The sequence below is a fragment of the Centruroides vittatus genome, unplaced genomic scaffold, assembly GCF_030686945.1.
Source record: "Centruroides vittatus isolate TY-2023 unplaced genomic scaffold, ASM3068694v2 contig_349, whole genome shotgun sequence".
Lineage (NCBI taxonomy): Eukaryota > Metazoa > Arthropoda > Arachnida > Scorpiones > Buthidae > Centruroides > Centruroides vittatus.
The window spans coordinates 1,892,459-1,918,028 of NW_027122172.1; the positions used below are offsets into that span (position 1 = coordinate 1,892,459).

At 29.2% G+C, this 25,570-nt stretch overlaps 2 protein-coding genes across 3 annotated transcripts in view; both read right to left on the reverse strand.

The window, feature by feature from the left end:
* The window catches only part of LOC136974406 (dynactin subunit 1-like), a 77,578-nt gene that overhangs the window by 455 nt on the left and 51,553 nt on the right, over positions 1–25,570 (reverse strand). For both annotated transcript variants that reach the window (XM_067269274.1, XM_067269273.1), the window contains exons 18-29: positions 25,403–25,534; positions 25,245–25,328; positions 24,031–24,084; positions 17,333–17,532; positions 17,158–17,251; positions 15,181–15,309; positions 14,953–15,095; positions 10,493–10,638; positions 10,210–10,361; positions 9,973–10,122; positions 9,545–9,694; positions 26–121 (exon numbers count right to left, since the gene is read on the reverse strand). In XM_067269274.1, coding sequence (XP_067125375.1) covers positions 26–121; positions 9,545–9,694; positions 9,973–10,122; positions 10,210–10,361; positions 10,493–10,638; positions 14,953–15,095; positions 15,181–15,309; positions 17,158–17,251; positions 17,333–17,532; positions 24,031–24,084; positions 25,245–25,328; positions 25,403–25,534 — 1,530 coding nt within the window. The remainder of the gene's footprint in view (positions 1–25; positions 122–9,544; positions 9,695–9,972; positions 10,123–10,209; positions 10,362–10,492; positions 10,639–14,952; positions 15,096–15,180; positions 15,310–17,157; positions 17,252–17,332; positions 17,533–24,030; positions 24,085–25,244; positions 25,329–25,402; positions 25,535–25,570) is intronic.
* Positions 1,960–4,654, reverse strand: LOC136974481 (uncharacterized). Its single transcript, XM_067269391.1, has 2 exons — positions 3,458–4,654; positions 1,960–2,863 (listed from the first exon to the last, which is right to left on the reverse strand). Exons 1-2 carry the CDS (start codon positions 4,390–4,392, stop codon positions 1,960–1,962), a joined length of 1,839 nt encoding a protein of 612 aa, XP_067125492.1. The 5' UTR covers positions 4,393–4,654.

Here is a 25,570-nt window from a genome sequence, read left to right on the forward strand (position 1 = left end):
AACAAATTATAGTATAAGATCTTACTTTAGCTACAGCTGGGTCGGGAAATGTAGCAAAATCACCATAAACTTTACCGTGTCCTCGATGAGAGGCAACTAACTTTGTTACTTCGCACTGCAACTAAAGAGACAAAAGATGTTTATTACAGATTTTAAAATATTATGTAAATTTTTTAATTTTCTTAAAATAAATTGAATAGTGATAATCACAAATCTATAACTTTAAATGGCAAAAATCATTTGTATTATTTTAAATGTAAGATTTAAAAAGCATGATATAAATGTGTGTATATGTACAAAGTACTTTATTAGAAATAAAAATACCACACTGATAAACTGAAAGGATGATTGAAAGATACATGATAAATCAAAATCATGAGATACATTATAAGCCACTATGGGCATGTGTGCCGTAGGTTTGCCACCCCTGCTCTATGCCAAATTTCTTGACATTTAATTAGTAATTAGTAGCATTAATATAGCCCGACGTAATCCTGCAGTCATTTGGCATTAATGACTGTATAGTGCGCAAGCAATAGAAAAACTTTATTTTTTTAGCAAGTGTGGTAATTTCTTTTTGTATTACCTGGTAATCTGTAAGAAAAAAAAAATATATATATATATATATAACATACACTGCAGTTCATTTCAAACTGGTTGTCCAAACTGCAGGATCATCAGAAATCTAGAACTGGTTGTCCATTGGACAATTAGCATATTCTCTTGATTTCTAAACTTGAAATATAATAGATACATTTTTTGATGTAAAACTAAGACCACATTTAAAAAGTATCATGTAATCAAGAGATGAGTAGTATTATATAGGTTTATGCTTGGTTTTGAGAACTGTATCCTTTCTTTTTACTTATAAATGTATCAAATGTAAATTGGAATAAATTATTTCATTGAATGATTTTCCAAAGATCACGTGGACTCAAAAAGGTTGACCATCCCTGGTCTAGAGATAAGTATTAGATGCCAAATTACTAATTAAATGTCAAATAATTACTAGCATTAAAACTCAATGTAATCCAGCAATTGTTTGGCATTAATCTAAAAATCAAGTTTATGGATCTTTATATTTCTATACAGCCATTACACACACACACACACACACACGTATATACAGGGTTCCTACTCAAATTCTTGTTTTGAATTCCCTGACTTTCCCTGATTTTCCCTGACCAACTTTGTCCAAATTCCCTGACCCTCACATTTCTTAGTGTGGAATATCGACATAATGAAACGGCATTTTATTTACCGTGAACATTGATTGAGTATATCTATCCCTTTTTTTTGCACAGTTGATATGTTTCAAAGACTGACACATTAAAAAAATACAGTACATACCGGTACATCTTGTAGAAAAATGTTTGATAGAATCCAAAACTTCAATGTAATGAAAAAATAAGCAACAAATGAAACATGAGCTTTTTATTTTATCATTACTTATCATTATTATTTGTATGTAAATCTAGTAAATACAAGATAGCATAAAATCAACAAATGGTATTTGACATACAGTACAAATAGTACTGTACTGTGCTTAAAATGAACTCTCGACTTAGAAACACGTAATTTTAAAACCAATCTTTCAACAAAAAGAGTAACTTTTTTTTAAACAGCAACATAATTTTAACAAAAAGTTAAATTTAAAAATTTTCAAATAAAGCATTTTTTCCCTCAAAAAATTGATCATGTAAAAAAAGAATTAGTTTTCTTTGTCAACCACATTATATACAATCTATTTTTACACAATTTTGAAATAAAGAGGGATAGGTGTAAGTTTACAGTATAGCTTCTCTAACAAATGTATGTAATTTATTGTAAAATCTTTTTATTTTTACAAAATGGACAATCAAAATACAGAGAAACTTCTTAGTATTAATTCTCTTTTTTTCAAAATACAGATAATTAGAAAATAAAAAATTAATTACAATTCACAAAATAGAAGAACTATTAATGTAGTTTTAGTTTTTTCTCCTCAAGTGTATTTATTTTCATTTCAATCTCTTTTTCTTCCTTTTCATGATCTTTTCTTAACATTTTCTTGTGTTGTTTTAAATCCTTAAGTTGTTGTGTAAGTTTTCTTTTTTCTTCAGCCCTCAATGCCTGCTGCTTCTGAATATCTTTTTTCTGTTGCAGAGATGCAATATATCGCTGTCTAGATCCTCTGACTGTTAACATTTTCTGGTCTATATTTATTTGATCGATACCACCGGCAAAATGGATCCCGTCGTAAACTAAGCGTTGAGCAACTAAACTTTCTTTCTTAAGATTTTCACTCGACGGTGATTTGTTAACTGAAAAACCACTCTCGACACTTGCATTCCCATGTGAGAAAGAAAGAGAAATTTTGATAATAGACCATAGATCTTGCAGTTGCCTATCATCCTTCATAATTTCACAATAAAATGTGTCCAGACCATCCTCATCACTCCTTTCAGATATGAAGTCCTCAAACTTTGTAGAATAGGGTTTTATGGATACTTTATTGCAGAGTATATTATACTGTTCTTTTGCTTTGACAGCACATCTTTCATTAATCCTGTTTGTATCATGTAGAATCTCCAGTAAAGCATTGAAATACAATTTTCCAACATTTGATTGCATTTTAATAATTTCTGGGTCTAAGCTGCTCAAAGCCTTCACACATTTGTACTTGACAGGTCCCTTCTCAATAATCTTTTGTGTCATCACTTTCAGCACTTTTTGACAATCTCTTAGAAAACACAGAATATCTTTATCGCTTACTTTCAATTCTTTTAAAACCTTTTTTGCTCCAAAACCAATATCCAAATTCTTAAGATGTACCAAGTTTTCATTAGCATTTAAATCTATTTTTAGAAACTGCTTGTCGGTGACCCCAGGGCCGGATTATCGAATAGGCAAAGTAGGCAAATGTCTAGGGCCCGGCTTCAGTGCAGAAGATTTTTCTGTTTCGATTTAGAAACTTGAATCAAAATTTGATAGGACAGAAAATGCTGTATTTAACAATTCCTACTAAGCTCCGTCCGACTAGCCATTACCCAAAAAAAAAAAAAAAAAAATGTCAACAGCCACCCGCGCGTCAGAAGTAATGTATGCCACGAGATCTCTCGCGTCACCTACAAATATTCCTAGGGCCGCATCTCGTGGTAGTACTGATGTATGGATGGTTATGATTTATTTTCTAAATCTACACTTATACGTCGCGACATCGCATATCTCAATATAGCATTCAAGTCGCTCGAGTGCGAAGATATTACAATTCAATAGTGTTTTATAAAAGAGTTAAAAAGTTATGGGTGACACCACGATATCCGCACTGGGTGTCACCCATGCTAGCTACGCTAATGTCACATTATATAAGATTTGTTTAGATGCAACTTATTTAAATGGGCCCCAATTTAAATTTTGTCTAGGGCCCGCTAGAGGCTTAATCCGGCACTGCGTGACCCTGTCATTTTTCACAAACTTTCTCATCAGATTCATTAATAATTGAACAACTGCTTTATAAAGATAAGGTGCAAGAGGTTTTTTGCTCTGAAATCGGGTGAGAAAACTCTCACTTTGTGTACATATTGACCGAAAAAATAAAAGTTTAACTTTAATAAAGGGGTCATTGAGTGCCTGTCTCAAGAATGTAGCCACCTTGCTGTCTTTCAACTTTGTACTGTTGTTTATGTATGTCTTCACAGATTCAATAACTTCTGCTGCACGTTCTAAGCACTCTCCATTCTCCAACCACCTTGTTGAACCAAACTTTTTGGGAAACAATCTGCTTCCACTTATAGCAATGTATTCAGCACGCCGAGTGGGTGAGTCTTTTAGCAAATAGTACAAATTCCGTAGCAGTGGTAACAAATTCCAATCTACTACTTTAAAACCAGCTTTTACAGCACCATGGACTACATGTAAACCACATGTTCCCATTCTCACAAATGATTTACCAACATTCTGTGTCTCCATGTGATCTTCTAATTTATTCAGAAAACTTATGTTTACATTTGGTCCGTCCATACAGATATGAAGAAGTTTTGCTAAATCAAGATGAGTGTCTGAAAGGCCATTGAGAAATGCAGAGAGAAGATCATCTGCTGTACTATGATCCAGAAAGACACTATTTAAATATCTGGTCATAACCTTATCTTTACTCTCATCCCAGTATTTTATCACAAGATCCATTTGAGTTCTTTGAGCAACTTTGTTTAGTGATTCGTCAAAGGAGATAGTAATATTATCACAACTTGTAACAGCATCAATCAATTTTTCTCTGAAATAATGGGCTAGGCCATAATTTATTATATAGGAAGCTTTATCTGGACCCAATTGAAATTGTGTGGCTATAGCACTGTCAGGAAACATTTTTTTGAAAATGTTTTTAATATCAGAGCATGAATTGAGTGACATCTTTTTCTTTACAACTGCCAATGCCCAAGTTATCTCTGCTTTTATTACATCATCTTTTATCACAAAAGGTGTCAATGTGCTGCTAAGAAATGTTGATTTGGTGAGAGACTGTTCATTAATGATCTTAGATCTATCTTCCACAACAGAAGCCGTTTCACACACATTTTGTTGACTATTAGAAGAGTTTGAATTTGTCGGGGTTAAAAACCTTACCAGCGAAGTTTGTTCCGACTTCAATCTTTTTATTTCAACATGACTAGAACTATTTGCATGGGATATTAATGCACGCTTTCCCATATTACTTAACGAGAAAACTTTACAACAAATGCGGCAAAATGCTTTTGTATCATCATCTTTTACAGTTCCTAACCAGGAATTGAATTCTGGATGAATAGCTGGATCTAGCCATTGGAGATTAAACCTCGTTTGTTTCCGTGCCATTATAATTTAAGAATGTAGAAAAACACAAACCTCGAACAATATTATTAAAAGACAGATGAACCAGATCAGATAGCAATGTGTAAGACTTGTTTTGTCACAATACTAAGTACAACATTCAAACGACATCCAATCCGCATCTGCATATATATTAATTAAAAGTAGTGTTGCCAACCAACTCAAAATTCAAATTTACAGCTAGACATTTTTTAATAAAAATACTCAAATCATACTGTTTCCATTAGAACTGTTTGGTTTTTTTAGCTAGATTGTTCATAAATCCACTAAATTAGCTGAATTGGCAACTCATTAAAAGAAAAAAAAATGTTCCGTTGCCGCCATTTTGATTTCGGTTTCGATGTAAAGCCAGAGTTTTAATAATTATTTTTAATAATTTTTATTTATTATTTATTTAATTTTGCATTAAATTTCATCTTTTCATAAAATTTTCTTAATAATTCAGACAAAATTTATTTATTTTAACCCTTAATTACAATTCTTATAATTATTGCAAATCATATCACAAACCATCTTTCTCACTTTTATAGCAAATTTTAATTAAACGAACTAATGTTATAGAATTTAAATAAAATAAAATAAATACAGAAATAAACATCAAACGAAATTACAATTATACATTAATAAAATATAGAAGTTCAGCGCATAGAATCGTAACTATAAAATCTCGTTCTTTTGCAACATAACTATAAAAATAGTTTTGGTGTTGTTTCGCACTAAGATACTAAAAAATTAAAATACATTTGATTAATTTTTTTAAAATTTACCAGCTTTTTAAATTTATAATTAATTATAAGCAAGTTAACATTGGTTAAACTATTGGATTATCTAGTTCACTGTTTCTCAACCACCGGTCCGTGGAGATTCTTGATCGGTCCGCAGAGAATTTTTACCGCTCTGCATTAAAAATTTTCTTATTGAAAAAAATAGTGATAATTTAATAAATAAAAATTTTATAATGTATAAATGATGATAATAATTTTACAATTTACTTCTGTAGTAATTCTTTAATATATAGTAAAGTTTTTTGTTAAAACACCACCGGTCCGCAAAATTTTTTTCACAAATTTTATCGGTCCGCGGGCCAAAAAAGGTTGAGAAACGCTGATCCAGTTGATTTTCAAAACTATAACTACAGTATATCTATTACAGGTATGATCCCTAAATTTGCCAAAATCAGTGGCTATGTTACCCAACATCATTTCTGTTAAACTAATTATTAAACTATGTATCGAAGTTGCAGAAATTAATGGGAGAGGGGGAAAAATATGCTTGCAGTACAGTACTTTCAAGGAAAATTGTAACAACAAATGTAAAAAACTACTAATCAGCGCCAGCATTTTACTGTAAATGTCGGATAGCTATTTATAATTTTTTTATGTTGTACACTAATGTTTTAAATGTGAAAAACAATTAAATTACCGATTTTTACTGATCTATTTAGCTATTTTGAAGTGAATATTCTAATAAATTACGATTCAAGTTTTAAAAGTTTGTAAACTAATTTTAATTAGTTATTTTTATTCTAATTAACAAATTTATCTTTTTATAATTGCTGAATTATTAAAATTAAAAACTATTACATAATAGTAGTTTATCCTGTTATTAATCCACAACTGTAAAATTATATGGCTTCAGAACGGTGAAAAAGCCATTTCGGATTCTGGTATATTTTCTTATTAAAGATTGCAGCATTACTTCTTGCCACCTGCAGATGGCTACGCTTGGTCAGCCATATTCAGCAAACGAAATCAACGAGGCAGCTAAGGAGACAAATTCCCTGACTTTTTGACAATTTTTGACAAATTCCCTGACATTCCATGACTTTTTCCGAAACTAATGAAAATCCCTGACTTTCCAGGTGCGTAGGAACCCTGTATATATATAATCCTGAACATCCTGGCAACATACAAGGTGTTTATTTACAGTAGACGCTAGTATAGAAAAATAGAGTATAAATTCTTATTGGATGTTAATAGTTTGCTCTTTTTGTCCATATTCTGATTGTGCTATACTACTGTGACTACAAGACCAATAAAAACAGACTAATCACACTTCTACTGATTCATTGATACATTTATACTATTGCTAAACCAAAATGAACTTTGACAGTATTGTCCAATTCAGTCAGCTACAATGTAATAAACATGATTATTACCAAAACAACAGATTTAGCATGTATTAAAATGTAATTACTGCTAAAATAACAGATTTAACATGATTAGAGTGCCCCAGCAACTCTAATGTTTTTATAGAATATGCATTATAAAATTTTTTTGAAAAAAGATGGCCAAATATAAACAATGCAAAATTCTTCACCAGTGATCCAATGTGCATTTCTTAATTATACTAACATATATTCTGGATATAAATCTCTTCATTTAACTTTTATTACAAATATTAAAATTTTCTTGGCTTTTACAGTCACTCAATGAAACTAATGCCTTATATCAGTGTTTCTCAACCTTTTTCAACCTTTGGCCTCTTTTGAGCTTAATATTTTTCTGTGGCTCTCTCATTATAGTAACTCATTTTGATAAATTCTGCACCTCAGATGATACTGTTACCATTAAATCATGTAACTGTCAATCTTCAAATTCAAAACATGCGTTCAGTACATAGATAATTGTTATTTTTTAAAATACTTAGATTTATCTCCACACTGAAATTTATGCCAATTTCAGAGAGGAACAAATGGTGGCACTAAAGAAATTTCATGGTATTTGTACTCTATATATCTATTTACATGCAATAAACCTATATTTAATATTAAGCATCCTTTGAAAAAAAATAAATAAAAATAACATGCTTTGCATACACATGTAAGATTCATCATGTCTTTGTTTACAAAAAAAAAACAACAAATGTATGAATATTGCTTGATAACAAATATGACATTTTAGGTTCAAAATTTCCTTATCAAATTTAATTTTGCATTTTATTTAAATGAAGTACTTAAAAATTTATACATTTCTCTAATAATTTACTTATTGAAGTTTGTTTTCATATAATTTTACTATTTTATTCTGACTGTGGCCCTCTAGAGTTTGCTCTGGCTCCCCAAAAGTCAACATTTTTATCCAGTGGCTTCCTTGAAATATTCTGTGACCCTAAGGGAGTGTTTCTCAACATGATTCCCAGTTGAGAAACATTGCCTTATATTATGTCATTTCTGCTTATTTCATTTTTAAATAATTATACTAGTACCTATTTAATTCTCATCCTAAATTATCATTAATTTTATTATTTGCTTATATGTTCATATAACTGTCTCATAAATATTATATCCTTTTCTTACAATTATTATAGTATTCAATTTAATCTCACAGCCTTGTCCATTGTAGTATCTTGTAACCAAAGTTACAATAATTATATTTTATGGCTCATGTTCTGCAATTCTAACTTTCAACTTTCTGCTTCTCTAATATAAACGTAACTATTATTACAAATACAAATTTTCAGAAAATATTTTATTTCAGTTTGAATAAAATTTATAATTTAAATGCAACGGAGAGGAAAAATTAATTAATATACAATATAACAACACTAAATTAAATAAAAATCATTAAAATGTAACAGTGTTCTATAGTTCATACAAACGACTATTACTAAATTACTGATATTTTTCCTCCAGTTGCCGATGCTTAATTTTCTCATTGAAAGTAAAATTAAAATTGCAAATAAGAATGTAGACTAACCAATCTATCATATTTATTGAAATGATTACATATCAGTGGACTAAAATAAGCCATTTCTCAACTGTAGTTCTTTTCCAATTATGTTTTCAACATTTCCATATTGTTTAATTTCAATTTATTACAATACTACAATTTCTTTCATGGTTAATTTGACTTTTTTTTAAATATGAAATAATCATAATTACTTTTCATATTAAATAATGCTATAAAAATTAATAATATAAATTAAATAATTTCATATTAATAATATCCTTATTTTTTTAATGTTTTTAATAACATGCTTAATATTGTTTCTTTACTTTATTAATATTTTCAATAATTAAAGGAATTAATATTTAATATAAAATTTATATTGATTAAATTTTGTTTCAAACATTGCTTCCATGGTTTTTTTTTTTGTGATTTTAGGCCTTTTTCTGCTCTGAGAGCACTAAAAAGCCAGATATTGCATGTTCAAGGCAGAGCATTAATGAAGTCTTTTCTATGTGGCTAATGGAATTGTATTCATTCTCAAAATCTGATAAGTCAAATTTTGATAAAACTTTGCTCTTTTACATTAATTGCATTGCGGAATCTAAAAATGTAATAAAAAGTGAGGGTTTATGATTTAATTTTCAAGATAAAGCAGAGTCAAAGTGACAATTTCCAAGATTGCTATGTAAGCATGTGCAATCTTTATTCTTTTTTTTTTTTTAATGCCATCAGCAAGTGATCATTATAGATGCCCCAGAAGCATTATTATTGACTTGCTAGCTTTGTTTTACTCAATTCTTTGTTGGTGTTTGGACAAAAAACAAACTGTGCCTAGTTGCTCTCTATTACTTACTAACCATGCAACAGAAATGGTCTTTTTTACATTTCAGTATTCATTCATTCTATTAAGGCATCAGGTTTTGAATATCAAATACTGGAAAGAATGACAAATACTTCCTTATCCATGAAAAACTTTTTGTAATTTATTACATCATAATATAGAATAACTTTTTAAATAAACTTACATTTTCAACCTCTTTCTGGAACTTTCTTAGTACTGAAAGTGATTCAACAAGATGATTTACTGGTGCAATCTTCTGAATTGATGGTTGAGTGCCTGCTTTCCTTTTAGTAATATCAACTAACATTGGACATGCAGTCAAGTCATTCAACTCCTAAAAAATAAAGTTAAAATTATAACGGTATTTTTATTTAAAAATTCTTAATAAGTTTAATAAATGAGTAAAACGATGTAAAATAATATAATGATTAATATGAAGTAAAATCATCTTAAAGTGAATTTAAGTTTTATAAATGACAAATATATATAAAAAAAGTAGCAAAGTATTCTTTAAGAAATAGAAATTTTATCATGAATATAAGAAAAACAAGAAATGACGAAATAAAAATGCATTCTATTTTGCAAATATTCATAAAAATTTTAATGACTAACTTTTAATAAATTAGAAGATCTCTTAGCAAGATGGGCTAATTTTTTATCTGTGCTGTTTTCTAAATCCATCATATTTGTAAACCCAGTTTGATTAGCAATTCCAGTTTGCTTTGAAGGCAACTTCAAAGGTGGAAGCTTTGATAACTGATCCTAAAATAATAGCAAATAGATATATTATTTGAAAAAAACAATCTAAAAATATATTTACAATTAATATATTTTAAAATATTCTTTTACCATGATATATTGTGACTTCAGTCGAATATTTTCATTCTTAATATGCTTTAATGCAAGTTTCAAATCTTGGATTTGTTGTAACAGTAATGGAGAATCTTTAATAACTGGTGATGATGGTGTGCCAGGAAGAGTAGGGCTTGATGGTGACTGTACTAAATAATAATTTAAACTTATTTTAAATTAAAATTAATTTAATTAAGCCTTTGTATTATAAACATGTAAAACTATGTTGACCATTATTTATGATTTGTAAAAAGTTCATATAAAATTACAGTAGTCTTACCAAGACTTGCAAAAGGTGTTGGTTTTGATAATCCTTCTATCAAAGCTTTTTTGGATGCAGATTTTAATTTATCTTTAAGCTCTCCTCTTTCAGTTTCTAAAGCATCAATATCTGCTTGCAAATGATCTAATGTTTCTTCAAATTCTCTGAAAATTTAGAAATGGTTAACAGAAGAATTAAACATTTAACATTTTAAGACATAATACTGAACATTAAAGACAATTGAATAATTTGAATAATCTCATCAAGAAACTACTAGTCAGTTTTTATCATCTTAGTTCTCATTTATTCTACATTTGAATGCTATTAGCATCTTTAAGATTAAAGTTTTACTATTTTTTAGCTATATATATGTAAAGAGAGAAACCCCTCTTTCAATTTGGGTTTTGCCGCGCGTCGCGCTGTCGTCGACATGGCACGTGTGGAAGAGAAATATGGCATCATTCGATATATCGTTGTAAATTGTGAAGACAAAGGAATCGATTTAGAAAAAAATAAACTTTAAATGTCCTTTCTTTGTTTACAGGTAAGCATGCCCATTACATATTAAAAGTGTTACTTTGCTAATGTAAATTTAAAACTAAAAAAATAAAACCTTTGTTTACAGAGCAACACATCGTAGTTTATTTCGTTTGTCTAGTCTTTTCCCTTTCTGGAAGACCACGTAAGTCCACATAAGTCGACACCCGGATAATTCGACACCGTAGGTTAATTAGTCAGTTTTCTGTGGTCCCGGCCAACTTACATAGGCAATAATGTTATTAATGTTAAAAAACTCGGTTTACTCGACATCGTTTAACTCGTCACCACTAGATAAATCAACATACTTTTTCTGTTTCACACTTTTTAGATGTCTGATAAGTCGACTCCCCTTTTAAAAAAATGAGTTCACACCGTACAATAAGCTGTGTGGTGTGAACTCATTTTTCAGGGGGAAAGTCTACTTATCAGAATTCTAAAAAGTGTGAAACAGAAAAAGTATGTTGATTTATCTAGTGGTGACGAGTTAAACGATGTCGAGTAAACCGAGTTTTTTATGGTTAATAACATTAATGCCTATGTAAGTCGGCCGGGACCACAAAAACTGACTACGTAACCGACGAGTGACGAGTTATCCAGGTGTCGACTTATGCGGAGTCGACTGTATAAGATTGCATATTAATGCAATGAAAATTAATATAAAGAATGTATAATTTTTATGAAAAACTTAAAAATTTAATACTCTGAATAAAATCCATAGTTGTTTTCTAGTACTACTAATATCATTAGAAAAAACTAGTAGTACAAAAAAGTAATGCAGTAGATTAAGTGAATTTGGAATGCAGTAGAATGGTTTTTGAAATGTATCTTGATATTGTTTTCAGTATTCATACTTTGAAAAATGATGTTCTTAAATGTTTTCAAACATCATAAACCTAAAATTTTGTATTTTTACTTATATTTTGTAAAATATGTATATAAATAATTGCAAAATATTTTCCAAAATATGCTTTTTCTGGCATTAATAACCTTAATTATCATGACCAAAATTTATTAAATATTCAATGTTGGGAAAAGTAATTTAAAAATCAATTTTTAGATTTATTCTATTTATAGTTAATTATACTGCTTGGTAACAGGAAAAATATTATGTAAATTGTGTAAGAATGGTATTCAATTAAATAAATATTTGAGGTATTTGGTTATTGTTTTTAAAAAATATGCAAATAAAATGTTTTTTGAGACTAGAAATTGTCCATCATGAGTATTTTATATTATGAAAAGCAAGAAAAATAAACTTATATTTTTAACTCTAAATAAAGGACAATTCAAAATGAATGACAGCCAGATGGCCAAACAGTCGAGGTGGAAGCCTACCACTCTGGGGTCCCAGGATCGAATCCGGACAGATCAATAAATCACCAGGAATTTTTCAGGAAGTGGTCTGTCCGGATATGTTGGGCCCTGTCCCTCACTACCTGGCCGCCCCATTGTGGGCCTGGTCAAATCCATGATGGGCTTGCTAAAAGAGGTCCTCTTAGTACCCACATGGTGGTAAGAAAAAAATTAAAAAGAAACAAATTCAAAATAAACTTACAATTTTGAAAGCATAAAATTTTAATCTAAAACCTTACAGTATCTATTGAAGCATTAATTTATAGCAAAACACATCCAAGTTTTACCACAAATATCAATAGTCATTCTGATTTGATGTGAGCATCATTGGTGATAATGTAGACATCCAATCCAAATTCAATTTCTTGCCAAACTCAAAACAGCATATCTGTTGAATCATCATCACAGTTACCAAACTGGTAAGTTTTCAGTTCAGTGAGATTTACAGGCAAGGATTTATAAACAATATTTAAAGAAGCCCCAGGAAAAAACCACAAGATGTGAAATCTGAGGGACAAGGTAGCACATGTTATTGGCCCTATTCAACCAATCCACTGATCTGAAATTCATTCATTCAGGAAATCCTTAACAGCTACATGGTGAGGAGTGCACCGTCTTGCTTAAAGTGCATCCATCCTCCGTGTCATCATTGTTTAATTGTGAAATGAGAAAATTTTCCAGCATATCTGGATACATGATACCATTAGTAATTCCCTCATGAAAAAAGAAAGGCCATACCTTTGCTAAGATCATAAACACATTAATGTTTGAACTGTCATAAATGTTCTACAGTTGCTTGTGGGTTTTAACAGTTGTGGGTGTTCATTTTGCCACTGAGATGAAATATTGAGCCATCACTAAATACAATATTCTCCAGGAATGACTTCTCTTCCTCAATCTGATAAAATTTCTACACAGAATCCCTGACAAGCTATCTTATTCATATCAGTAATTTTTTGTAACATTGCAAATCTGCATAATTTCAAGTGCAAATATTTTTGTAAAACTTGCCAAAATGGTTGTAAAATGTCAGTTTTTCAAGATGCATGTCACATTAAATTCCTATGATGATGAATGAAGTGTGATCTCATTTGTTTCACAACAGATTCAAAAACATGTTGGGGACAAGAAGATACATCATGGCAAACAGAACAGCTAGTCTCAATAAAATTTTGGTGCCAAGAATATATTGTAGATCTATTTGGAAGATCCCTACAATATTGGTTGCAAAAATTTCATTGAGCCATTATCACAAATTATTTTTTTGAACCAAAACACATAACAAGTGCACTTCACATCAGTGAAAGCAGCCATTTCTGTCATCGTAAGGCTTGCATTTCAAGCCTTACAATAACAGAATTCAATATTACGGCATGACACAAACTTGATATACTTTCCTATAAATTAACTCTGCAATATATTTTGCAGGTCTGATTAAAGCTATGTGCTTTCAAAGTTGTAGTACTTTTTGAATATCCTACATTGTAATATTTTATGTAGAGAAAATTTTACAAAACAAATAATTTAAATTTCACTTTATGAATTATATCAAAATTGAAAAATTTAAACGGTTCCCTACATGACCTAATTATTAAAACTTTGAAGCAATCAAAATGCAGTTGGAACCGTTGGCATGAAATTTCAGTTTTAAGTATACTGTTTTAACACATCTGAATACAAACACTTACATTTAAATAAAGAAGAAAGTTATACTTATAGCATAACTTATAAAGTAAAGCAAACCTTTCTCTGAAGAAACTTTTAATAAAATGATAGTTATTTTCAATATATGTTGTATTCAAATGCATGTTAATTTGAAACTATTACATTACAATTAATTATCAAATATTCAAACTTACAAAAAACAAGAATTCAAATCTAACTAATTCAAAGAAAATAAACTCAGTTATAATATCCACTTATCATATCTTACAACATATAAGACACAACTTAAAAAAAATTGTCCTGTATATTACATGCGAAGTTGCAATCTCTAATAGGCTAATGAATTTCTCAAAATAGCCTTCAGCCACAGGCAATCTCTACTTAACCAAACACTTGAATAAAAATATTATTATAATGTTTTTTGTTACAACTAAGTTGCTATTGCATGTATAGAATATTTGAATAATAAATGATTCCTTTTAAACTCCTATTTTTCATGATAAACGAAAGTGTAAATTCTAATTTTACTTTTTTAATCCATAATACAGTTTAAAAAACTTGTACTTACATTTAATGTTTTTAAACTATCCTGTGACAAAGACATAAGAGAGAGTTTAAATACATTAAATACTTTATCCTAAATATTTTGTGTTGAAATGGAGGTGTCATATATGCCATAAAACAGAATAGATATTATCATTACACTTTAAAACTTGCTGATTGATTTATCTTAATTTCTTGCTTTTGATTATTTATTGTAATATTGGAATATGCGTAATGTTTCAACTGGAATTTGCTATTCAGTTTCAAATTACCATTCAGTAAATAGAACTAATATTAAGTGAACTTTTATTATCATCATTGCTGTTATTTGTTTAAAAAATTTGTAAATATTTGTTCATAAAATTAGTGACACTAACTTTTCCTTTTTCTTTAACAGCATTTTCGTTTCATCTAGTTGTCTTTGTATTCTTTCAACTTGTTCATCACTATCTTTGGTAGACAATTCCAATTTCTTTTCTGCCATTTCTTTTCTCACGTGCATTTCACTTAATTCTTCACTCTACAAAATTAATTTATAAAATATTACGTAATACATAGCTATCAATAAAATTTTAGTAATGATAAAATCATAAAATTTGTTGTACCTTTATTTTTAAAGCCTTTTTCAATTCTATTATATCCCCTTCTCTTGCATCTAATTTAAATTTCAAGTTTTCTATATCTTTGGTTTCTCCTTTTACAGCTTGAGCTCTTAGGTAAACAGGTGGTATAGCCTAATAATACAATATTTAAAAATTTTATACACAGAAGAAAATTTTGTCTTTCCAAATTTAATAGTTCAGAAATGATCCTTTAAGTAATATGTTTTATATGCTTAATTATTAAATATCTTTAAATATAAAAATTAGGATCAAGTTAGTACACCAGGAAGAAGCTAAAATAATGTAACTGATTTCTCAATTTTATCCATTACAGGTAGTGATGTTAATTAACAATAGATGATATCTAAATAAGAACAAATTCTCTTTCAAATCTCATCATCGAAATACTGTTCAATAATCACGAACTAAAATTCATATTGAAAAATTTTCATTAATGTACTTTAAAATAAATTAATTATATTGTTAAGAAAGTGAATGAATGGAATCATTTAATCCTTACATAAAAATAAAGAGTTTTATATCTAAACTATATAAATAAGCAATATATTTCACACAGTTTAATAAAATTTTAATAAACATAACTTTTCTTAAAATCATAAATTTTATCAATAAAATAAAATCATAACAATTTTATAAGGAACTAAATCTTTAAATTTGTTTATCTTATTAGATTTTACTTTAGACACAATCTCAATTATATGTCTAAAGTGTGCCATACATCAACTCAATCTTTTTTGCTTTCACATATGATGAATTAGCATTTTATTTTAAATAATAAAACTTCTTTTTCCCTATCAATCACAGTTTGACTTTTATGCTCCTTTTGGTGGATTTAATATTTTAACAGTGCAGCATTAATAAAGTCAAAATAAAAAATTAGTTTTTACAAATAACAGTTAATGGCTATAGATTGGCTAAAAACTGCTCATCTTGATAACTTAATTAAATTAAGCCCAAAAATGTCCATTTACTATGCACATAATGATAACAGTTAAACAAAATTATACAAAAATCCAGCAATGATTTCATGGATGTTTAAGAAACACTAAGATATTAGCATAAAGTTAAAACTGTGTGGCTCCATCTGTTACAGGATGTTCTTAATTTTGAGGATAGAGATGAGTTTTTAAAAACTTGTAAATGTCAGTAAAGTCTGACCCTACTCAAGGTAAGACATGACCCCCCTATCTCCACAACTCCTCAACCATTAACCATCAAAATTTAATAACATCAATGCTCCTTATAAACAAGTTACCATGCCGAATTTCATTTCTTAATCTTTACCCCATCATGAGATATTATACGAAATGGACGTCGACTCATATGCATACATCCACGAATTTCCCCCTTTTTCTTTACTTTTTGGGTTCAGAAGTCTCAAAACATCAAGATTTGCAAAAAATCTGGAGGGTCAAATTCAATGCAATTCCAATACCCATGTTATACACATAACAGCTGGGAAAGTAAAAATATTACTAAGTTTTCTGTGGAATTCTGAATTATTACTATTAATAAATTATTTTATTTATTTGTAAGAAACAAAAATGTTGAACACAGTGAATTTTGCAAGATATTTATATATTATATTCATGGTATTCACATTCATATTCCACATTTATTATGTTATTTTTAATAAAAATTTTAAAGTCTAATACAAAATAAATGATGAAGCCTATAAAGTTAAAAATTATTAAGTCTAATTACCAAACATAAATGAAAATTTTTTAGTTTCAAAATTAAATTTAAGTTTCAAAGATAATAAATAACTAAAGATGTTATTGTCTCAATTAGGATTATTATCTTACATAAATTCTAAGTAAGAATTCCTATATTTCATATTCTATAATATTTCTGTTAAATTATCATAATACACAATGTATGTTTCAATGTATGTTTTTTTTGCAGAATAATAAATCTGAAAGATAAATGAATATTAAAAAGAAATAAAATAGCAGTTACCTTCATTTCATTTGAAACTTCCTGATCGAATTCTCCATCTTGAAGGGATACTGATATTTTGGTCAAAGATTCCAATACAAAATTTAGAGATTGCCTTAATATTTTAAAAATAACATTTTAATTGTAAAAATCAATATAATTTTTTATAATATTAATATAAAGTCATAACATTTACTTCAAGCAACCAGGACCATTATCTTCATTGCCATATACTTCATCAGTTGCTTTATGTGCAAGTTCTTTTAATTTTTCATTTGTAATATTAGAAGTTTCTGGTACCATAACAACTTGTTGTACTGAAGACTGATATATAAAATAAGTGGCTGAAAGAACTCTATCCATATGCTCACGGCATATAACCAATTGGTTTTGAACCTGAAAAGTTAATAAACTTTTAAAATAAAATAACTAAAATAATGACTAACTTGAATTCACAAGTTAACAGAGTTTGCTTCTTAAAATCATCCTTTTAAAAATGTTTTATCATCTTTCATTTATTTATAAAATTTCGTCGGATGGTTAAAATTTCTTTTTGATAAAACAAAGACACGGTCGATCCAAAATTATTTGGAAACCACCATTTAATTACGTGTTCAAAATTAAAACTTTTAGATGACTTGGCCTTCCTTTTTAGGCTACTAGCCGTCTAATCTTAAAAAAACAAAAAATATATCCAATTAAAAACAAAATTATTAAAAATTGGAATTCGTGGATCTTACGATGTCTTCTGGCTTTCCATCCTGTTCCTTTGGGAATTTCGGCTGCTTATATCCACTAGAACAGGGGTGGCCAACTTTTGTGTACGTAAGATCTACTTTTTATCTTAAAAATGTGTCGCGATCGACTTGTTGTCGTAGGCATAGTTTAAGTGGCGAGGGGGAGATGCGAAATACATACTACGCTTATACACTGTTTCAGTACGAGGTACACTCCCGCAAGCTATGGGTAGATAAGCGAAAGATATGTTCAAAACTATTTTTTATTTTTTAAATCACTTATTAATTTTCATTCATAAAGAAAATAAATTTCCAGACTCAACTTTTGATATTTGTAGGTACAAGTTCATTCATTTGCAGCTAATTCGATTTTTCGACACTTTTTCAAGATTATATTTTAAGTTACTAAAAATCTATTTAATTTTTTTATCAACTGCGATGTATAAGTTGTGGTACTGTTTGTTCTTAAATATGAAAAAGTTGTTATAAAAATGCACAGAATGGCAAATAATTTGATTTTAAGATTTCACTTTCGTGATTTTTTTTTTATTTTATTTTTTTGCGCCAGGAAAATTTATCGTGGTAGAATCATATAAGATTTTTAGACTTATTTTTTGCCAATTTATCAATTGTTCGTGGGAGTGCACCTCGTTCTGAAACAGCCTGTATATCTACCTACGTAAAAAAACAACATAATTCTAAATTTAAATGACTTAATATTGAAGTAAAATCAATAAGAAATGCTAAGTCACTAAGCCAAGTTTCGTCATTTATATCTTCACATTTTCCACCTTGCTCGTGAAGAAAATCTATTATTTCAGGCAATAAATCACGAAATCGTTGCAGAAATTTACCTCCGCTTAGCCATCTAACATCGGTATGTAGTAATAATTCGGGTTGACCTTCGTCAAGCTGCAGTTGGAAGAGACGCCGTATGAGGGAACTTCCTCGAATTGAATTAACAATTTTAAACGTATGTCCATAACCTCTTTTGTGTTTAGTCTCTTGCTGGCTAACACTTGCTGATGAATTATGCAGTGGTAGCTCAAAAAGGCTGGGAATTTATCTTCATTTTGACATAGTGTTATAAATCCATTTACGCGACCTATCATTGCAGCCGCGCCATCCGTTGTTATTAAAACTAACTTAAAAAGTGGTACAGTAGAGTCGTTAATCGGAACGCCGGTAATCGGAACAATTTTCAGTCGGACTGTGTCGTGCTGAATCGAACGTTTTTGATACTAGATTTACTTCTAAAGTATAATTTTCATGTTTTTTATATTCTTCAATATATTTATTTTGTTTGTACAAAATGCAGAAATAATTTTTAACGATACGATAGCCTCGATTATTATTATAAAATTTTCGTTAGGCTTACAAATCGAGCAGAAATTCAACACGAAGCGACACGCAACGGAGAAAAATTCAACACGAAGCGATACGCAACGAAGAAAAATTTGAACATCGGACAGGTTAATATATTTTTTTGTACAAAGTTGGTAATGGGAACAAATGACTAATCTGAACACCCCCAGTCCTCAATTGATTCCGATTTTCGACGCTCTACTGTACTTTCAAATCATTGAGCAAGTTTTTAAAGGCTTTGAATATATCTACACCTCTAGTCCTTTCACAGAAATCATACCCAACAATTCTTCTTTACACGTAAAATCCTTAAAAACCATACGAATAAAAACAAGTAATTGTGCTGTATCACTTACATCTGTCGATTCATCACATTGAAGGAAAAAACAAGAACATCTATTGATATCGTTGTATAACTGTTCTTTTACATTTCCACTCATCTTCTCAATTCGTCGCATCACAGTGTTTCGAGACGGTTGTAGATCTTGAATTGCAGCAATAATTTCACTCTTGTTCTTAAAATCATTAAAAAGTGAATCTGACATTTCCAAAAAAATTTCCTTTACAAATTCACCGTCAGAAAATGGTTTACAGTTTTTTGCTAAGAGGTAGCTTACTTTGAATGATGCAGTAGTTACTGCTTGTGACTTCAACATTGGTTTTTTGAAAACATTTTGTTGATTTGTTAATTGAGTTTTAAGACCCCTAACTTTATGTTTTCTCAGTTCGGAATTTGGTGGATAATCTGTTTGATACTTGTTATGTAAAGCTAAAAAATGTCTCTCCAGATTACCCTTTTTAGCGATGGCTATCGAAGTAAGGCATATTAAGCAACGACATTTATCATTCACCATTGTAAAAAAGTAATCGAGTTCCCATTCTTCATTGAAATGATAAGTTTTCGATTTTTTTGGTTTACTACTCATGTTCGTGGGTATACTAAAATGCAAAAGAAATACGACAATAAGTATTGAATTAAATATTTTCCTAGAAAATTAAGAATATAGTTTAGAGGTCTGTTGCGGAGAACGCTTACTTATCAAGTAAATAGATAGGTAAGAAAAGCCACAATTTAATTTAAAACATAAAGAAAAGGTACTTACATTTTAAACAGAAAAAAATTGAAACTCAACGTTATCACTTTCGGGGACCACCACTTCACCCTTCCTCTCTTTACCGTGTTTCGACCTACTCTCTCCGCCCCTCTTCCAGCCTTTCTTTATTTCGGTTTTATGACCCTTTGTCTACATTTCTTATTCCCTTTTTATAACTGTACTCAAATGGATTGCACATGGACCGACAAAACCACAACTCAGGGAGGACGCGGAGGGTCCGATATCACTACAGTTGCGTTTGCGCGTTATGTTCACGCGTTGCGTTCGGTTACAAGTGTAACACATTAAATCAAGACATCGCGAACGATCGGCCACCCCTGCACTAGAAGGTCAAGTCGTCTAAAAGTTTTAATTCTGAACACGTAATAAAATGGTGGTTTCCAAATAATTTTGGATCTACTGTGTGTCTGTTTTATCAAAAAAATCTTTTATTTATGTTACTGTTTATTAATATTAGTTAAGAAGAAAACTATTAACAATGCACTAAAACTTTTAAGCTTCTAAAATTTGAATGCTTTAAAAATGGAGAGAAATGAAAGATATTATATTTCTCATTCCTTACAACTAAGCAATGTACATAAAGTTTTGTAAAGAAGTAAATTTTTTCATTTTATACTTAATTTTTTAGAATTATAACAGCATTCTATATAAATACAAAAACTTTTCATTATTTATTTTGTTTAACAATCTAGCAGTTACCTCTTTTTCCTAGTGATTAATGGTATATATCAATACGACGAACTTGAACAATGAAAACTATTTACTGCACTTCGTCAAAATTTTTACAACTTACAAATGTATTCATTTTATTAATACATTTGGACCGTTTATTTTGAAAGTGGTGTAAGTCCATTTTTTCTTCTTTCGAGATATTTAAACATTTGCATTTTAGTTGATTCAAAAATATAAATAAAGTGTACTAAGTTTGACAATGTTTCTATGACCTTAGAAATATGTAAGATGATTGCATAAAGACTTCTGTGTGAATTTAACTACACTAATATATTCTTTCTGGGCCATAAATGGACTTACACTACTTTCATAATTATTGAACTGTAAAATTTATTAAATTTCTATTATGTAAAACTCAATGTCACTTGAAACACATTGTGCTTTATTCTGATTTTGTTTATATATAACAACAAGAAATAAAATAGTGTTGTTTATTCTGAACATTAAAAATATTTACTTATTGTTGAACTATTTTATGATAAGTTTATCATTATTATGAGATTACCATTAGACACTGCTTTTCAGTTAGGTTCATTACATGGATTTTTTTCCATTCCATCAAATTGTACATTTGTTGGTAAAATCCATAGTTTCACTCCTCTGTTGTAAGGGGCTGTCCATAAATAATGTCCACACTGGAAGTGAGAGAGGGGTTAACCCCCTTCCTTAAGACAAGTCAGACAAGGGGGGTTGAGCATTAGTGGACATCCATTTATTTCATTAAATTTTATGCAGTTTATGCATTTTATTATATTTATTTCAAAGTTTCTTATATGTTTCATTTCTACTTATGGTATCTATCATTCATAAAGTGATGAATGTTTTAACGAGGGTTGCGTTATGTTGGACATCCAGAGGGGAAGGTTACAAAAACTTGGACAAACAGGGACAAGAGGGGGAAGTAAAAATTTCAAGAAAAATGCAAATGTAATTTACAGACAGCCCAAGTGCTTAATTAGACAGCAGAAAATGGACTTACACCACTTTCATAATCAATGGTTATGCAATGTCATTTACTGACGAATTTTTAATTGATCAAAGCATGTGGTTATTTAAAAATGCTAAGCGTGAATTGTTTATAAATAAAAAGTTCACACTAAATTGTATCTATATTATGTGATTTCTCAATTTTTTCCAAAAATGGACTTACACCACTTTCAAAATAAACGGTCCATTTATTCATTCATTATTTTTTGCTAATCTAAGTGAATTGTGATATGTATATAGAAGCAAATAAGTTTTTACATTATTGTTAACTACACAGATTACTAGATAGTTCTATTAATTATGTAGATTACATTTTATTGAATTATTCAAGAGTTCCTTACATAAATCTACATATCTTTTAAATTCAATTCTAATGTTACTGGTATATTTGTAAAATAATTTGTGTAAATCTTTAAAGGAATTTGGAAGTTTCATGTATCATACATTTTTTCATATTACATTAATTTATGAATTCTGAATGAACAATATCAACATCAAAAATTTACACTGACAGAACAATTCTTGAAGATATAGCATATTTAATAATAAGCTTATAAACTATTTAAATAGTTTATATGTTAAAATTATAATAAAATACTTAATACATTTTACTTATATATCAAAGTTCTTAATAATCACAAAGAGATGTGCACATTCTAAGTGTGATAACAAAAATGAAGCAAAACTAGAAAAACAAACGTTTAGTTACATAATCAAGATTCTGCTATATATCATTTTTTCCATCTATTCTGATCTATTCTGAATAAAGCCTAGGAATTGTATTTTGTACAAGTGCAATGCCAAAGTGAGATGCAGAAGAGGTGCCTTAGCAGAGCTGCAGAAGTGACAAAGCTGAGAACATCATTTCAGTTGATAAAAATGCTTGTGAAATTGATCAAAACCAGTCAATGCAGACGAATAAGCAAACATGATTCTTACCAAAAGCTATAAAATCCATAGTTTGCATAGAGAGTAAGATAAGTAAAAATGCTCTATTCTGCTTTTAGACCAAAAGTTATCCTCACGGCTTTAAAATGACTGAAAATATACCAGTCTTCCAGTTCAGTGAGATGCTTAAAGTATTCCCAGACAAGTGCTGAAATGAACTGACAAAAGTCAAATGCCTTCAAGGCAGCCTGATTGTCAGAAACAATATAGACAACCTTATTAAAAGAGTATTTATGTAAAATAGTGCAAACATACAAAATATTATCTAGCAGTATAGCTTAAAACAGTTGGAAATTTTCCCAGCGGGACAAGAAACCCCTTCTGAATGTCTCCCAAAACTAATAATGGGACACGGCTGGCATTTGTGGAAGTCTGTAAACCAAACTAAATCCTTTACATGAAAGATCATCCTACCCATATATCAATCAAGGCAACTAAGAAAAGAGAGATAACATTTGTCAGAATTCATCAAAAAGATGTCTTCCATTAATGTGTCCCTCAACAAAGACAAATAATTAAGAGAGAAAATAAGTTAACAATTACGCTTGCTCCTATAAAGGATTGCCCTCACCTTAGTGTGAATGAACAGGTGAGGAGAAGATAGATCCAATAAAGCCTGAAGAGAAATCAGTGTTATACATGACTCCATTGATATTTAATGATACAAGACTCCAGTTCAATGACAGATATAATGCTATAGACTATATGCTTTGCAATAGCAAGATATGCAGCATTGCTATTGCAAATTTCTCTAGAGCTTGAAGATATTACTCAAAAACTAATATTAACAATATTTATGATAATCATGTTTTTGTTATCAATTAAAGAAGTATTGCTTAGGATATTTAAAACAGAAAACTGATACATATAACTTATTTAATAAAAATGAAAAAATAGTATTTTGACAATTTAATTTGTAGAAATTTCACAAATGAAGTTAAGCAAGGAAAAATTAGAATATTAAAGTTAATTTTTATGTGAAAAATAAATTTTAAATAATTTTTTATTACTTCTTGTCCAAAGGAAATTGTCGAACCTTTCTCTTGTGGTATACGTCGTCTTATCTGGAATATAAAAATGCATACTTTACTAGTTAATAACATGCATAGAGGTATTTGAGAATAATTTCATTTTTTTTCCTAAATTCAATTACTTATAAATTCATTTAAATTTGGAACTATTTCTTTATTACTATTGTACAACAGTACATTATAACTAATGTTATTGACTATAGCAAAGAACTTTTTAACCTTCATCTTAAAAATTAATTTTTCATTAAAATAATTTAATTATTTTATATTAACCATAAATTTATTACAATGATTTAAGTTAATAAAATTATAAAAATTTCAATTTGACTTGATTAATAGGACTGAAAATAAGCTAAACTTATAATTTATTTTTGTAAAGCTTTACTTTTGTACTAGTAATGAAGATAAATTTTAAAAAGTTATTGTCCAAAATAAATCAAAATTTCAAAACTCCAGTGAATCATAAATTCTCGCAGAAATGCCTTTATACTACTCTTAGATTAATAATTTTTACATATCAACCTTCTTTACATTAAAAATATTCAAGAATTAGGTCTGTTCCAACTCTAAATTGTACTTTTTAACATTTATTGCATATTGACTATAGCTTGTAAATCACAGAATATTTTTATATCTTATTTACAACTAGACTGCTTTTCTCTTTTTGAAACAAAGAAATAATGAATTGGTGGGATAAGACAATGCAACACAAGGGTAATCTGCCAAGGGGATGCTCCAGCCTCCTGAGCAGCATCCTTCCTGATAACTTTCCATGGGAAACTGGCTTTGACATGGTTTGTTATGACTTAGGTTTGACACAAAAAACAAATAACTAGTAAACATGAAAAAATTCAAAAATCTATGCAGCCAGCCCACTGGTCAAACACAAACCAATGGCAAACTACCAATGTTGAGTAGTTTTATCCCTTGACCAATAGTGGATTAACGAAATAATGAACACTTTTTATAACATAGATAACAAAAAATGAATTAGCAGTAGAAATATTTCGAAAGTAATAGAATTATTATACTTGCTATTACTTGCTATAAATGCTATTACTGAAAATAATTGCTGAAGATATTTATTAATATGAAATACCTGTTTCAAAATAAATAAGTTTTTATTCAATACTTATTAAAATGTTTAAATATTTATATAAATTTTAATTTAAATGAATATTATATAAAAATACCTTTTTCACTAACGCTCGAATTTCTGTTACACAAGAAGATAGTTCTTTTAACAAACTTCCTATTTCTGTATTTTCTTCATTAGGCTTCAATAACAAAAAAATATACATTACAAACTGAAAACAATATTTTAATAAATTTTAAACTTACATTTACTTACTTTTAAAAGGACTAAAACAGCCGCCACATTAGCACCAATTCCATCACAAGCTGCACCAAATAATTGCATGAAGTCAGACATCAAAGACATACAATCAATCTTTTCGTTAGCAAGGTGAACACTGTACAGGCTCTTTATAAAATATTTTGATTGTAATTAAAGTAGTCC